The sequence below is a fragment of the Mustela putorius genome, unplaced genomic scaffold (genome assembly GCF_011764305.1).
Source record: "Mustela putorius furo isolate JIRA1106 unplaced genomic scaffold, ASM1176430v1.1 tig00537248_pilon_pilon_pilon, whole genome shotgun sequence".
In the NCBI taxonomy this organism is placed as follows: domain Eukaryota; kingdom Metazoa; phylum Chordata; class Mammalia; order Carnivora; family Mustelidae; genus Mustela; species Mustela putorius.
Window position 1 is genome coordinate 4,457,714 of NW_025422387.1, and position 17,639 is coordinate 4,475,352.

The window sequence follows — 17,639 nt, forward strand, 5'->3', positions numbered from 1 at the left end:
CGGCAAATAAAGTCTTTAAAATAAAATAAAATAAAATAAAATAAAACATTTATGCATGGGGTCTGTAATCCTGGAAGCTCTCTATAACTATGTGTCAATATCAGCTTAACCTTTTTTTTTTTAAATTGAGGAATAATTGACCTACAACATTATATTGGTTTCTAGTACAACATAAAGTTTTGATACTTGTGTGTAATGCAAAGTGATCGCTGTAATGAATCTAGTTCGTTCTATCATTGTACATTGTTACAGAATTTTTTTTCTTGTGCTGAGACGTTTAAGAGTTACTCTCTTTGCAACTTTCAAATATGCAATGCAGTATTATTAGCTATAGTCACCATGGTGTACATTACGTGCCCAGGACTTATTTATTTTATAACTGGAGGTTTGTACCTTTGGACTCCCTTCGTCTTTTTTGCCCACCCCCCACCCTCTGCCTCTAGCAACCATCAATCTGTTCTCTCTATCTATGAGCTTTTTCTGATGATTCCATATATAAGAGAGATCGTAGGGCATTTACCTTTTTCTGTCTGACTTATTTCCCTTAGCATAATACTCTCATAGTCCATCTATGTTGTCATGAATGACTAGATTGCATTCTTTTTTATGGTTCAATAATTTCATTCTTTTTTATAATTCAATAATATTCCATATGTATGTATATATACTTTTTTTTTTATCTGTTCATCTGCCTATGGACACTTAGGTTTTTTCCATTTCTTAGACATTGTGAATAATGCTGCAAGGATGGGGTGCCTGGGTGGCTCAGTGGGTTAAGCCTCTGCCTTCAGCTCAGGTCATGATCTCAGGGTCCTGGGCTAGAGCCCCACATCGGGCTCTCTGCTCAGCAGGGAGCCTGCTACCCACCCCCCTTCTGCCGGCCTCTCTGCCTGCTTGTGATCTCTCTCTCTCTGTCAAATAAATAAAATCTTAAAGAAAAATAATGTTGCAAGGAACATGGGCATGCAGATATCTTTCCAAGTTAGTGTTTTCGTTTTCTTCAGATAAAAACACAGAAATGGGATTGCTGGATGGTATGGTATTTCTTTTTAAAATTTTTTGAGAAACCTCCATACTCTTTCCCATAGTGGCTGCACAAATTTCCATTCCCACCAACAGTGCAAGAGAGTTCTCTTTTCTCCACATCCTCGCCAACACCTTTTATCTCTTGTCTTCTGGATAATAGCCATTCTAACAGATGTGAGGTGGTATTTCATCCTGGTATGGATTTACAGTTCCCTGATAATTAGTGAGGTTGAGCATTTTTCATGTACCTGTTTGTCACTCATATGTTTTATTTAGAAAAATGTCTATTCAGATTCTCTGTCCATTTTTTTTAAAAGATTTTATTTATTTATTTGACAGACGGAGATCACAAGTAGGCAGAGAGGCAGACAGAGAGAGAGAGAAAGGAGTTAGCAGGCTCCCCGCAGAGCAGAGAGCCCATGCGGAGTTCCATCCCAGGACCCTGGGATCACGACCCGAGCCGAAAGCAGAGACTTTAACCCTCTGAGCCACCCAGGTGCCCCTCTCTGTCCATTTTTAATCAAATTATTTTGCTATTAACTTCTATGATTTCTTTATATATTTTGGATATTAACCCCTTGTTAGGTATATAATGTGCAAATATTTTCTCCCATTCAGTGCGTTGCTTTTTCTTTTTACTAATGGTTTCCACTGCTATACAGAAGCTTTTTAGTTTGACGTAGTCCCACTTGTTCTTTTTTGTCTTTGCCTTTGGTGTCAAATCCAAAAAATCATTACCAAGGTCAAGGTCAAGGAGCTTAATGCCTATGTATTCTTCTAGGAGTTTCATGGTTCCAGGTCACATGTTCAAGTCTTTAATCTATTTTAAGTTAAATTTCTATCTTTTTAAAATTTATTTATTTATTTATTTTTAAAGATTTTATTTATTTATTTATTTGACAGAGAGAAATCACAAGTAGATGGAGAGGCAGGCAGAGAGAGACAGAGGGAAGCAGGCTCCCCGCTGTGCCCTAAGTTAAATTTTTTAAAAAGATTTATTTATTTTAAAGAGAGAGTGCTTGCCTGCCTGTGCATGTACACGTGAGTGAGGGGAGGAACACAGGAGAGAATTCAAGCAGACTCCCCTCTGAGCAGGGACCCTGACGCAGGGCTGAATCCCACAACCTGTAAGATCATGACCTGCACAGAAATCAAGAGTCGGACACCTAACCAAGTGACCCACCCAGGTGCCCCCCCCCTTTTTTAAAGTTAAAAATTCCTTAATTTTTTATTCCTGGTACCACTACCACAATTTACAGGGCAATACACCTGACGTAATGAAAAGAAAAAGAAAAAGACAAAGCTACAACAGATAAAAGACCTCAGGAATATACATCTAATTGACACTACATTGCATTAATCAATAGCTGCATGTTTTGCAAACTGTGGCTATGACAGTCCTGAACAAGAAGGGTTTCCTGTTTAAGCTGCAGTAACTTTCCTGACTATGGATCAGCGTTCCTTCTGTGGCAGATTTTTACAGTTCCTCTAATACATTTGGGATGGCTGTCTCAAAGTAACCTGCAGCTTTCCTGACAACTCCTCACTCTCTCTCCTGCTAAGAACTGTAGCCCTGGGGCACCTGGGTGGCTCAGTGGGTTAAGCCGCTGCCTTCGGCTTAGGTCCTGATCTCAGGGTGCTGGGATCGAGTCCTGCATCGGGCTCTCTGCTCAGCGGGGAGCCTGCTTCCCTCTGTCTCTCTCTGCCTGCCTCTCCATCTACTTGTGATTTCTCTCTGTCAAATAAATAAATAAAATCTTAAAAAAAAAAAAAAAAAGAACTGTAGCCCTTTTCTTCTTCTAAAAATTTTTTAGAACCTTCTCCTACCATATCCACCACTTCCACCACCAGAGCCATAACCACCACCATAGGGACTGCCCAAGCTTCTTCCACCAAAACTGCCCCCCTTCATGGGTCCACAATTTGATTGCTGTTGTCCACTATCATTTCCAAAATCATGTTAGTTCCCACCAGCACCATAGTTACCTCCAAAATTTCCTCCTTCATTGTAACCATCATATCCTCCACTACCACCTCCGTATCCACCTCCTTGGTTTCCATATCCTGGTCCACCACCAACATAGCCTCCTCTATTACTGTAACCAGGACCACCACCATAGTTGCCCAGAAGTGGGATTAATTAATTTTAAAATTAATTTTTGTGTACAGAACGAAGGAGGGAGGGAAAAAAGTTAATTTTTGTGTATAATGTAAGATAGTGGCCCAGTTTCATTCTTTTGCGTGTGGCTGCCCGGTTTTCCCAACATCATCTGTTGAAGAGGCTAACCCTTCCTCAGTATATATCTTGGTTCCCTTGTCTTAAATTAATTGACCGTATTTTCATGGGCTTATTTCTGGGCTCTCTGTTCTATCCCATTGATTTATGTGTCTGTTTTTATGCCAGCGCCATACTGTTTTGATTACTATAGCTTTGGGATACAGTTTGAAATCAGGAGTGTGATGACCTCAGCTATGTTCTTCTTTTCCAAGATTGCTTTGGCTACTCAGGATCTTTTGTGGTCCTGTACACAAAATTATTTTATTTCTGTTGAATTATGTGTTCTATTCTACAAAAAATGCTACTGGAATTTTTGTTTGTTCTATTTCTACAAAACATAAATTATTGCTCTACTTCTATAGAAAATGCTATTGCAATTTTGATAGAGATCACACTGAATATGAAGATTTCTTTGGGTAGTACAGACATTTTAATAATATTTGTTCTTCCAAGCCATTAGCATGGAATGTATCTTTCCATTTCTTTCGGTCTTCTTCAATGTCTTTCATCAATATCTTATGGTTTCAGTGTACAGGTGTCTCACCTCCTTGGTTAAATTAATTCCTGTGTATCATACTCTTTTCTTAAAAGATTTTATTTACCTATTTGGCAGAGAGAGAGAGAGAGAGAGAGAGAGAGAGAGCGCACAAGCAGGTGGAGCAGCCGCAGAGGGAGAGGGAGAAGCAGACTCCCCAAGCAGGGAGCCCAATGCGAGGCTCAATCCCAGGACCTCGGGATTACAATGTGAGCCCAAGGCAGACGCTTAACTGGCTATGCCAGGCAGGTGCCCCAAATTTCCTATTTTTAACTCAAAGTGGAAGCAACACATTTTAGAACCTCTTGCTTAGCAAGGATCATAGTCAAAATACTAAAAGGTAGAAATGTTCTATGGGGTTACACCCAATTATACTAAAAAGCAAAGAAATGATGTGTGAAATGGTGATCGGACGTGAGGCAGACTTCAAAGTCCCCAAAGCTCCCATCCCTCTAAGTTTAATTTTCTGAAAACAGAGGATTTTAAAATATCGTGTGTATACACTTAGTGGGGTGAGGCGGGGGGCGGGGAACAGACGGCTACAGAAACTCTCTGTACTTTCTGCTCAATTTTGCCATGAATCTAAAACTCTAGAAAAATAATGTGTATTGATTTTTAAAAATATTTTATTTATTTATTTGATAGACAGAGATTACAAGTTGTCAGAGAGGCAGGCAGGGAAAGGGGAGGAAGCAGGCTCCTCGGGGAGCAAAGGGCCTGATGCGGGGCTTGATCCCAGGACCCTGAGATTATGACCTGAGCCCAAGGCAGAGGCTTTCACCCACTGAGCCACCCAGGTGCCCCAATGAGTATTGATTTTTAAAAATCACATACTTCAGGGGTACCTGGGAGGTGCAGTTGGTTGGGCGTCTGACTCTTGGTTTCAGCTTGGGCTGAGACCCCAGGGTCATGAGATCGGGCCCCACTTCGGGCTCTGTGCTTAGTACAGAGTTTGCTTGAGATTCTCTCTCTCTCTCTGCCTCTGCCCCTTCCACTTGTGCACACGCTCTCTCTCTCTCTCTCTGAAATAAATAAATAAATATTAAAAAAAAATAAAGATCTCATACTTCAAAATAAATTGCTTACTTGAGCACTTGAGCACAGAAGCCTATCAAAGTCTAACACAAACAAACGAAAACCCCAGTTTATTGTAACATACCGCTGGCAATCCAAACTGGGTTCAAGTTTTCAAACATCTTATGAAATTGTATGCTATTCTCTTCTCCTTTCTCCTAACTACAGCTTAGCTGCAAAGTTCTGGTGTGGAAAAGCAATCCGGGTCTGTACAGAGACTACGGCAGGGAAGCCTCAAATGCGACCCGTCTGTCCTCATAAAATGTCTTCTTGGTGTTTCGGAGGAAATCAGGTACCTCCTACTGTTTCTTAAGTTATAGGCATATAATACTTCACAGTTGTTCTTAACGTTTCTAGAAAACCATGCTGTTTAGCACGGGACATTATTATTGCTTCTGTCGTTTTGTCTATGTTATAAGCCAGCCACACAACAGTGAATTAATTCTCGCACGCTAAGCGCTCGGGATGCCAGCACCCAGCCTTCCAGAGGGAAGTCGTCTGCATCGCCGTAATTCACAAATGACAGTCGGCTTGCCGAAACTTATCCTTTACATTTAGGAACCTTTGTGGGTTCCTGTCTTCCCCAGGGGATTTTTATTACTTGTTTATGCAAACAGCAGATTGCATAAGAGCCTTGCTGGCTTCTTCTTTTTTTTTTTTCTAAGGGATTTCGTAGTTTCCTGGTAAGCAGTCAGTCACCAATTTCATCACCCCGACGTGACATAAAGGCGGGAGCTGAACCTCGGCATTCGCCACTCAGACACACACCTCTTTCCTGGAGCACTCGCTAGGACCGACTCGTTCCACTCATGAACCTGCCCAAGCAGCAGGATCATTTTCTGGAAATAAACAAGAAGAACTGCTGCGTGTTCCGGGATGACTTCATCGCCAACGTGCTGCCCCCAGTGCTGGGGCTGGAGTTTGTGTTCGGGCTCCTGGGCAATGGCCTTGCGCTGTGGATTTTCTGCTTTCACCTCAAGTCCTGGAAATCCAGCCGGATTTTCCTGTTCAACTTGGCTGTGGCTGACTTTCTCTTGATCATCTGTCTGCCATTCCTGACGGACAACTACGTGCGGAAATGGGACTGGAGGTTCGGGGACGTCGCTTGCCGGCTGATGCTGTTCATGCTGGCCATGAACCGCCAAGGCAGCATCATCTTCCTCACGGTGGTGGCCGTGGACAGGTACTTCCGGGTGGTTCACCCTCACCACGCTCTCAACAAGATCTCGAATCGGACGGCGGCCATCATCTCCTGCCTCTTGTGGGGTGTCACCATCGGGCTGACGGGTCACCTCCTGTACAAGAAGATGCTGATCAGGAACCGAGACGCCAATCTGTGCAGCAGCTTCAGCATCTGCCATACCTTCCGGTGGCATGATGCCATGTTCCTCCTGGAGTTCGTCCTGCCCCTGGCCATCATCCTGTTCTGCTCGGCCAGAATCATCTGGAGTCTGCGCCAGCGGCAGATGGACAGACACGCCAAGATCAAGAGGGCCATCAACTTCATCATGGTGGTGGCCGTCGTCTTCATCATCTGTTTCCTGCCCAGCGTAGCCGTGCGCATCCGCATCTTCTGGCTCTTGCACACCACGGGCACGAGGAACTGTGACATCTATCGCTCCGTGGACCTGGCGTTTTTCCTCACCCTGAGCTTCACCTACATGAACAGCATGCTGGACCCTTTGGTGTACTACTTCTCCAGCCCATCTTTCCCCAACTTCTTCTCCACCCTGATCAACCGCTACCTGCGGAAAAAGGCGCCCCAAGAAGCAGATAATATCCAGAGCACAAGCATGGAGCTCACTGCAGATCTGAGCACCACCAGGAGCGTGCCAGACAATTTAGTGGCCCACATTGGTGAGCCGTGGAACCCGTCTTATCTGCCCCCAGCTTCCCGCTAAATCACCGAGCCAAGAAGGGAGATTGTCACCAAGAACCAGGGTCTCTGGGGATAGGGTCTGGCTGGGTGCACAGAGACCATCGTGAGATGGGGCCCGTGGTTTCCCGGGGCTTCCAGATTCAGAGAATCGGATTTAGAGAAGAGGTGTGGCAGAGTGGGCTGCCTGGTCGTGGAGCGTCCCCAGAGGACTCTTGCAGGGGGAACAGAGAGTAAAGCTCCTGTAACTTCTTCCCAACCTCTCTGACACTCACAAAACCGAAGACAGCAGAACTGTCCACACTTGTGCCGAGCGGAGCTGGAGGCAGGGAGACGCCCACGAGCACCTGTGATTCACTGTCCTTTCCGTCACCTGCCTGAGGTGGGCATGGTTCTCCGCTCCCGGGGCGAATTCCCAGTCTGTTGGTGGGCTCTTGCTGGGATAAGGAAAGCTTACGTGGTTGGAAGGGCGTTATGGCCCCTCGGGGGAGGCCAGGAATCATTCAAGAAACCAGTAGGTCACCCACATTCCATGGGACCAACTCATCTTTCGTCCAAGCTTTAGCAGAAAAGCAGTAGGTAGGGAGAGGCACAAGCTTTGGTTAATATCGGAGTTTCCGGTAGCGTAAGAGAGGGATTAGCCAGGGTGAGACTGAGCGGAACAGTCTCACTTAGAGAAAGGAACGACATCTGGGCAGCAACTTGCGGCTAATCCGTTCCTCTCCTTTGACACTAATTGGAAGTCTGAGCGGTTTGGTTAGAGGCTTCAGAGAAGACCGCTGCTGCCCACTTCCGTTTGGTTTTATCATTAAAAGGGAAATGCTGCCCAGTGGTTAGAGGGAGACGGTTCCTCCTGGTTCGTTTGCTTGTGTTTCTGTCCTTATAAGAAATCTACCACTTCAATAAATTTTGATATAAGACACACAGTCTGGTGTTGCATGCGTCTGGGTGATGGGTCACAGAAAGGGACTTCTTACTTAAGCGGAGACCTTTATGGGCTGTTAACTGTGTCCTGATAGAAAATACCAAACCCTGTCGAGTAAGGAAAGGAGGCAGACACTGAGCTGCATCAAGAGAGAGTTAAGTAAAAATGATACATGCGTTAGGATGAGGATGAGGAAGGGCTGGGAATAAGTATGAATAATTTAATTTGGAAGGGGGGGCGCAAACAGGGCTTCAGGGGCCTGGTGCAGTCTATTTAGAGTCTGATGAATATTGCTATGACTATTAGCATATTAAAAAAGGAATCAGGACAGACTGGGGTGTTTGCATAGGAGGGAGAGAGAAGAAAAAATTTCCTAGGGAAGAGTTTCAGTTCCCAGTTCTGGGATGGAAAGGAGATGTACTGGTTTGAGCCTGCGATCAGTCCAAGTTTCTGTTACGCTTTCATCCCTAGCCTGTCACTCCTTGATTCTTTAGCAAGACGAGACTTGCTTTGCCATCCTGACTCAGACACAGATAAGAAAGGTAGATACTCCAGACTCTAAGCCATAGCTCGAATGGCAGTGACTGAGGAACCACAGACAGACCTTCTCACGTTGAAGGGTTTTCAGAGCACTTTGCTTGTTGGTTCTCCCATTGATTCTTAGAAGTAGGAAGTTAAAGCAGAGATCACCTTCCTAAAGAGGAAGACACGGCAGAGGGGAGCTCCGAAAAAAGGATTAGTTCCCCCAGCCTCAAAGGCATGAGTCAGCAGGGAGCCCGGCTCTCAAGCTCTGTTGGGAACTAACTCACCTTGTTCGTTTGCTCAGGAGGTCCATCAGCTTTTATATATTTATTTGTTTGTTTTTAAAGCAGGCTCTACGTCCAATGTGGGGCTTGCATCCTGACACTGAGATCAAGAGTTGTATGTTCTACTGACTGAACCAGGCAGGCGTCCTTCCCTCAGCTTTTAGGTATTAAGCACCAAAGATGTACCAGATTGAATAAGGCACAAGGGACCTGAGACCCTCTTCTTATATAATTCACATTCACGGGCGCCTGGCGGGGCTCCGTCAGTGAAGTCAAATCATGACTTTGGCCCAGGTCATGATCTCAGGGTTCTGGGTTGGAACCCAGCCTGGGGCCCCCTGCTCAGTGGCGAGTCTAATTCTCCCTCTCCCCCTCTGTGCTCATTCTTTCTCTCTCTCTCAAAAATAAGTAAAATCTTAAAACAAAACAAAACAAAAAAAAACCTTGCTTTTAAAAAATTAATTAATTAATTAATTAACTTTAATGGGAGCAAGTAATGTTATTCTGGACTAAACCACTGGTGTGGTACAAACATGTATGTACCTGTCTATATATTGGAAGAGGCAGTTGTTTATTTATTTATTTATTTATTTATTTTTAAAGATTTTTATTTATTTATTTGACAGAGAGAGAGATCACAAGTAGGCAAAGAGAGAGGGGGAAGCAGGCTCCCTGCTAAGCGGACAGCCCGATGTGGGGCTCGACCCCAGGACCCTGAGATCATGATCTGAGCCAAAGGCAGAGGCTTAACCCACTGAGCCACCCAGGTGCCCCACAGTTATTTATTTTTAAGACTTTAATTTTTTTTTTTTAAGATTTTATTTATTTATTTGACAGACAGAGATCACAAGTAGGCAGAGAGGCAGGCAGAGAGAGAGAGGAGGAAGCAGGCTCCCTGCTGAGCAGAGAGCCCGATGTGGGACTCGATCCCAGGACCCTGAGATCATGACCTGAGCCGAAGGCAGCGGCTTAACCCACTGAGCCACCCAGGCGCCCTAAGACTTTAATTTTTTTTTAAAGTAACCTCAACACCTGATATGGGCGTCAAACTTACAACCTTGAGATCAAGAGTCACATGCTCTACCCAATGAACCAACCAGCCACCCATGGAAGGGGCAGTTATAATCATATATGCATTATTTTTCATTATTTTCCCTTTATTTTGGAGGGTGCCAGTTTGGAAGCCGTAAGTTCTGTGAGTTAATTACATAAAAAGTAGGGCCTCATTTTAACTGTCTCCAAACAATTTCTTCCAAACTTGAAGAGATTACCCCTAAATCTAGCGCCATAAAATGATTTGATGAACTCCCTTACCTCTCCAAATGTATTAGTCCATCTGACCCACAGTGCCTTGCCTGAAGACAGGGCTCTAACTCACACCCAGGATTCTGGTCCTTAATACACGTTGTGGTTTCATTTTCAACATATTTCCTGATTATGATCTGTCGCTCTGTTGGCCGTCCTTACAACAAGCGGCTATCTTTCCAGATGGTCCTGACAGCTTTCTTCCCCCACTTTGCTTCGGTAATCAGAATTCTGCTGAGAAACTGGTTATCCGTGGTACCTTGGCCTGTGGTGGCACTTGGTGGGCTCACTAACTACCAGAAATGGATCATTTACCAACCAAACTGGGCCATGGGTGATCTCCTACTCCCCCCATCTTTTGGTTTTAGTTGGGAACTTCTTCAAAGCAGAACTGGAATTTTGATGAACTTCTTTGATGATTGAGGCTGGGCTGTTGGTGTTACCAGCCAAGTTCCTGAGAAGGAAATTCCTTTCCTTTCCTCATTGTGGTAAGAAGATGCCTTCTTACAATTGTTTAACTCGGAGGCCTCTACATCTCATAAATGCAAGAATCTGAAGCACACTTTCAATGAGCTTAAGCAAAAAATGGAAAATCAGAAGAGAGGAAACATTCTGGCGTATCTCCCAGAAACTGAGAGAGTTACAGCAGGGTCAGGCAATGCCAGGGGACCAACTCACAGCCCTTTGGTCCAGCTCTTTGCCATGAACCTGACTTAACCGCTCCACACCTGTGTCTTTCCAGACTGTCACATGAGAGAATCCAGTCCCAAACCACTTGCTACAGAAGAGTGATGAAGTCATGAAGAGCCGCCTGACAGGGGTGCAAAGGGTATTTTAAAATTACTGTTTGGGTAAAGACATGCTCTCTGCCAGGTGTTCCTCAGGGAACATTCCAGATCACTTTCCATGCCACTCATATACAGCATGTTTGGACTTCCAGTGGATCTCAATTCTTTTGCTGCCACCATGTTGCAAGATGGCGGTCCCAAGAATGGAAAAGTAATCAGTTGACCTTTGGAAGCCACACAGTTCATGTGGCCCAAACCCATTTGGATGTGGACCTCCGGATATGAGTTCTAGAACCCTACAGAAGAGCTTCCCGGAAAATTAAAGTCTTTGTGATTTTATATATTGATTTATAAACTGGGGGCAAAGAAATACTCATTGGCAGGCTTAGTTGCAGGAAATACCTGGCCATGAAGTTCTGTTCACTAAGTTTTGTGTTTTCTACAACAAATGAAACATAACTATATTGCAACTGGTATTGTTGCTATTCTCTTGGAGCTCAAATTTAAGATTTGACCACCTTGTCTCTTTAGGGAGAAGGGGTTTGCCTGTGGTATTACAAACGTCAACCTTGACCTATAGTCCACAATCCCACACCCCTGGTAAATGACAAGCAAGCACTTCTAGGCTCTTAACAAATATTGATATACTCAGTGTTCCGGCCACACCCACAGAGGGATTTACAACCATCAACAGGTATTGGGAACAGGGCATGATGGTCCCTATACAATCGAAAAGAAGAAAAAGTGAATTGACCTCCTGATGTCATCAGGTTGAAAAACTGGGTTTCTTTTCGACCTGTTTACAAAATATCCCTCCTCTTGATTGTGATACTCTAGTGGGAAAATAGAACTGATGATCAGCTTTTTTTTTAATTAAAAAAAATTTTAAGTAATCTCTTACACCCATCATGTGGCTCAAACTCACAACCCTGAGATCAAGAGTCGCAACCTCTTCTTTTGGTTTTCATAAAGCAATATGAGGCAAAGACAGACCTGCAATAAGAGAGACATTGCTTTCATCAGTATCATTATTTGTTTGTCACCAAGTGTATCTAAGATTTACTCACCTGTCAGACACTGAGCTATGAATTTCATGTAGGTGATCTCACTTCATTCTCCCAATAACTTCACAGCGGAGGTGCTATTTCCATTTTGCAGATAAGGGAACCGAGGCTCAGAGAGTTTGAATAGTTTGCCTGATGTCCCTCCATGAGTGAGGGACCAAGAGAACAGAGGCCAACGGTCTGACTCCAGGGTCTTTGCCTTTAAAGTTCTGGAAAAAAAAAAAAAAAAAAAAAGCAAAACACGAGATGAACAATGTGAACTGGAAAAGGTGGGGTGAACACCTTGACACATTTGGGGTCACTATTCCCAGAACTTTCCAGGATGCCCAACAACTTAGGCACCCAGGCACCTCCCCGGTCCAGGCTGGGGTCACGTACTTAAGCTGCCTCGCATAGTGCCTCGCACATGGCGGGTGCTCTAGACAGTAGTCTCCCTTCTCCAAAGCGAACTGGCGATTGGCCCCTTCCTTCATTTTTGAAGGTCCTTCTTGTCTTTCTAAAGAAGCTAACGTTTCATAAGAAACAGATCAGGGATAGTCACTGTAACGTCATTTGTAATAGGGAAAAAGAGAAAACAACCTAGGTGTCCATCAGTAAGGAAAGAGACACATAGGGATACAGGCTCCCAGTGGACTACTAAATGGCAGGGGGCCAAAAAAAAAAAAGAACCAGAAGTACTTGTATCAGTAGGACTGATTCTTGAGCATAATACCTCGAGCCAAAACCAAGTTGTCAAAAGATACATTCAGGCGTGCCTGGGTGTATCAGCTCAGGTCATGATCTCAAGGGTCCTGGGATCGAGCCCAGCATCGGGCTCCCTGTTTTTCTCTCTCCCTCTTCCCCTCCCCCTGCACCTGCTCGCTCTCTCTCTCTCTCAAATAAAATCTTAAAAAAAAGATATGTTCAATATGATAACATGTATGTAAATGTTTAAAACATGCTAAACCAAATAACATGGTTTTCAGAAGCATCAATATATGAGAAAACAAAAATCTCAGTTGGGAAATATACACAGTAACAAGAGGATATAGATTACCTCGTGGATGGAGGGAGGTCTCACCTCTATCTGCAATGCTTTTACTTCATTTTAAAGATTTCATTTATTTGAGAAAAGAAGAGAGAGGACATGTGTGAGTGGGGGGAGGGGCAGAGGGAGAGAGAGAATCTTAAGCAGACTCTGCATTGCAGGCCAAGACCAGTATCGGGGCTCGATCTCACAACCCTGAGATCATGACCTGAGTTGAAATCAATAGCTAGACACTTAACTGACTGAGCCATCCAGGCACCCTGCTTTTTCTTCATTTTAAAAGAAGGATTTGGGGGCGCCTGGGTGGCTCAGTCAGTTAAGTGTCTGCCTACAGCCTGCAAAGGTCATGATCCTGGAGTCCTGGGATCGAGTCCCACTCACATCAGTCTCCCTCTCTCCCCACCCCTCACCACTCCCCCTGCTTAAATGTGCATGCTCTCTCTCTCTCTGTGTTCGTGCCCTCTGTCTCTCTCAAATAAATAAATGTTTTGTTTTTTTTTAAATCTGGGTGGTAGGAACATGAGTGTTTCATGAATTTTTATTCTTTCTTTTTTTTTTAAGATTTTATTTATCTGAGAGAGAGAGAGCACAAGCAGGGGGAGAAGCAGAGGGAGAGGGAGAAGCAGGCTCCCCACTGAGCAGGGATCCTGACATGAGGCTTGATCCCAGGACCCTGAGATCATGACCTGAACTGAAGGCAGAAGATCAACTGACTACGCCACCCAGGCTCCCCTGAATTTTCATTTTTATTCTTTATGAGCGTTAAGGTATATGTACACACACGTGCACATGCTTAGGCCAGCTGACAGGACTGTAGGGGACACTATCACCCATTGTATTGATGAGAACCCCATCTGACCAGATTCAGCTTATCCTCCGCCTTCTTTAGTACCCCTGCCCCCAGACGCCCTTTATGTTTTAAAGATTTTATGGCTAGCCACTTGGGAAAAGATAAAAGGTAACCAAAAATAAGCTTGTTTGTAAAAAACTAACAAGAGTAAAAATTCCTGCAAAATCACCATGGGAAACCTAACGCTGACTGGAAAAAGCTGGACACAAAAGGCTCACATAGTGTATGATTCCACTTATATGAAATGTCCAGAACAGGTAAATCCATCCAGACAGAAGGTAGATTGGTGGCGGCTGCCGGGGCTGGGGGAGGGGAGAATGGGGAGTGACTGCTAACAGGGGCACAGTCTCCTTTTGTGGTGATGAAAATGTTTGGGAACCAGACAGAGGTATCGCGAATGTCCTAAATGCCACTGCATGGTTCATGTCAAAGTGGTTCATGTTATGTTATGTGAATTTCACCTGATTGAAACAAACAAAAAATGCTTGGGAGCAGAATCTAGAGAGTAACGGTCCCTGCCTCTAGCTCATCCCCACTCCCATCCCCCACTTTTCCATCTGTCCCTGGCTCTGTCCTCTGTCCAGCAAGACCTTTGCCCCAGAGACGCTGAAGGGGGAGTTAGGTCAGGATATTAAGTGTGAGCCAGCGTCTATTGTTGTTGCTGGTATTAGATTAGGTGATTCTCATATAAATGTTTTCCTTACTCTTAAAACCCCTCGGAGCACAACACAGAACCAGAGGATCTGACTGAATTGCTTTGTTGAAATCTTACCCCCAGGGGCCTTCCGATGGGACAGTGTTTGGAGATTGGTCCTCTGGGGCGCCTGGGTGGCTCATTTGGTTAAGCAACTGCCTTTGGCTCAGGTGATGATTCCGGGCTCCTGGAATCAGACCCCACATTGGGCTCCCTGCTCCTCGGGGAGTCTGCTTCTCCCTCTCCCTCTGCCTGCTACTCCCTCTGCTTGTGCTCTCTCTCTCTCTCTGTGTCAAATTCATAAAAATCTTTTTAAAAATGGAGATAGGTTCTTTAAAGAGGTAATAAAGTTAAAATGAGGTCATTAGGATGGTCTGCATCCTACAGGGCTGGTGTCTGTATAAGAAAAGGAGATTAGGACACAGACACACACAGAGGGAAGTCCATGCGAGGACACAGAGAGAAGACAGCCAACTGCAAACCAAGGAGAGAGGTCTCTGAGGAAACAATACCCTCCAATGTGTTGACCTTGGACTTGTGGCCTCCAGGACTGTGAGAACTAAATTCTTGTTTAAGCTCCCAGTCTGGGGGGCGTTTGTCGCGGTGGCCCTCACGGACTCACGGGGTCTGATCATCTTTCTTCTATGACTCAGTCAGCCAGTGGATCCAGAGCTCAGCTGGAACGCCCTATGTGTTTATCTAAAACCCCTTATCATCTATAAATCTGAAGAGAATTTGACATAAGGCCGGCTGTGCTACACAGCAGAGAAATTCAACTTCGGAAAAAGGAGACCAACACTAAGGACAGTTGACTTTTCATAGGCAAACATTGCCCAACTGCTTCCCTCTCTTCCTCCACCTTTTGTTTGATGATGGAAACCAATCTCAGGATTTACAGAAGTGCATATTTCAAAAAATGGAATGAGAGAAAAGAGTCACACGGCTCTCTAGAGTTTCTGTGGAGGCTGAGAGTTCAGTCATGATTTTAAAAATACGTATCTTGGGGGCACCTGGTGGCTCAGTGGGTTAAAACCTCTGCCTTTGGCTGGGGTCATGATCCCAGGGTCCTGGGATTGAGTCCCACACCAGGCTCTCTGCTCAGCGGGGAGTCTGCTTCCCTTCCTCTCTCTCTGCCTACTTGTGATCTCTGTCTGTCAAATAAATAAATAAAATCTTTAAAAAAATACATATCTTGGAGGATGCCTGGGTAGCTCAGTTGGTAGAGTATGGGACTCGATCTCGGGGTCATGAGTTCAAGTGCTGTGTTAGGTGTAGACATGGGACTTGATCTCAGGGTAATGACTTGGGTGCCATGCTGGGTGCAGAGCTTACATTTGTCTATACATATAAAAATGTATAAATATATGTATTTATCAGGGCGCCTGGGCGGCTCAGTGGGTTAAGCTGCTGCCTTCAGCTCAGGTCATGATCTCAGGGTCCTGGGATCGAGTCCCGCATCGGGCTCTCTGCTCAGCAGGGAGCCTGCTTTCTCCTCTCTCTCTCTGCCTGCCTCTCTGCCTACTTGTGATCTCTCTCTGTCAAATAAATAAATAAAATCTTTAAAAATATATATATGTATTTATTAAATATATAAAATATAAATAACAAAAGTACTAAAATTATTACTATGATAGCCAATCGAAAAAAAAAAAAGCCTTCCTCAATTTTCTTTTATTTTAAATGTTTTAAAAAGATATTTATTTATTTATTTGACAGACAGAGATCACAAGTAGGCAGAGCAGCAGGCAGGAAGAGGAAGGGAAGCAGGCTCCCTGCTGAGCAGAGAGCCCGATGTGACCTGAGCCAAAGGCAGAGGCTTAACCCACTGAGCCACCCAGGTGCCCCAACCTTCCTCAATATTCTTCTTTTTTTTTTTTTTAAAGATTTTATTTATTTATTCAACAGAGATCACAAGTAGTCAGAGAGGCAGGCTCTCTCTTGCTCTCTCTTAAATAAATAGATAGATAGATAAATAAATAAAATCTTTTTTTAAAAAATGAAGAAATGCTGGGGCACTTGGTTGGCTCAGTGTGTGGAGCGTGCAACTCTTTGATTTTGGGGTTGTTTGAGTCCCACATTGAGTGTAGAGCTTACTTAAAAATAATGGAAAAGTGCCATAACAAGGTAAAAAAAATTGGGGGAGGAGGATTTATTTATTTATTTTAAGATTTTATTTATTTATTTATTTATTTGATAGGCAGAGAGGTAAGCAGAGAGAGAGGGGCCAGGAAGCAGGCTCCTGCTGAGCAGAGAGCCCGATGTGGGGCTCGATCCCAGGACCCTGAGACCATGACCTGAGCCAAAGGCAGAGGCTTAACCTACTGAGCCACCCAAGTGCCCCGAGGAGGAAAATGTCTTAATCCAGTCTTCCACCTCAAAATCAAATCTTGGTTTACATGCTTGTTTTGGGATTGGGTCCAATGGGTTTAAATGAGGCCTTGCTTGGGCTCTGTTAGGGTATCTGTGGGGGAACTCAAGAGGTGCTTTCTCTCCTATCCATGTGCTGGCCAGGAGATCAGAAAATGGCACTTAGCCTAGATATGAAGACCAGCGTGGTGGTTAAAATATGTCCACAAATGTTTTGACACTGGTCCCTTCAAAAGATGGAGTCTAGTGGTGCCTGGGTGGCTCAGTGGGTTAAAGCCTCTGCCTTCGGCTCAGGTCATGATCTCAGGGTCCTGGGATCAAGCCCCTCGTCGGGCTCTTTGCTCAGCAGGGAGCCAGCCTGCTTCCTCCTCTCTCTCTCTGCCTGCTTCTCTGTGATCTCCATCTGTCAAATAAATAAATAAAATCTTAAAAAAAAAGATGGAGTCTAACTTACCTCTGCTTCAATGTTAGTCAGACTTTGTGACTTTCTTTTAATAAATTGAATGGGGTAGAAGTGATGCTATGTGACTTCCAAAGCTAGGTATTAAAAGCTTCTATCTCCCTCTTTTCCTCTCTCTTTCTGTGGGGTATACCATATTGGGAGGAAGCAGAGGCCATATGGAGAGGCCATGTGGGACTGCTCTGGCTGATTTTTCCCACTAGACTCTGAGCTGACAGCCAGCATCACAGCCAGCCGCGCCACCTTCATGAGAATGTGACCTGGGCTCAGGGCTTCATGGTAAGAAAGGCCCAGGATTTGTTCTAAAGCTCCACCATCAGCACCTTGAAGTTCCTTTAAGTAATCTCTACGCCCAACGTGGGGCTCAAACTCATGACCCTGAAATCAAGAATTGCATGCTCTAACGACTGTGCCAGCCCGGCACCTGAGTACCTTACAATTCTTAATACTTTAAAACAGTTTATTGAGATGTAATTCATATAATAGGAAATTCACCCGCTGGAAGTGTACAGTCCAGGGGCACCTGTCTGAATTCCTGGCTCATGGAAACCAGCAGAGATAATA

General features: G+C 44.5%; 1 protein-coding gene across 1 annotated transcript; it reads left to right on the forward strand.

Moving 5' to 3' along the window:
- Positions 1-5,597: 5,597 nt before the first annotated feature.
- On the forward strand, positions 5,598-7,711 carry HCAR2 (hydroxycarboxylic acid receptor 2). Its single transcript, XM_004828343.3, is given in 2 exon segments — positions 5,598-6,808; positions 6,811-7,711. Coding segments are annotated over 2 exon segments (1,302 nt in total). The 5' UTR covers positions 5,598-5,722; the 3' UTR covers positions 7,027-7,711.
- Positions 7,712-17,639: the final 9,928 nt, after the last annotated feature.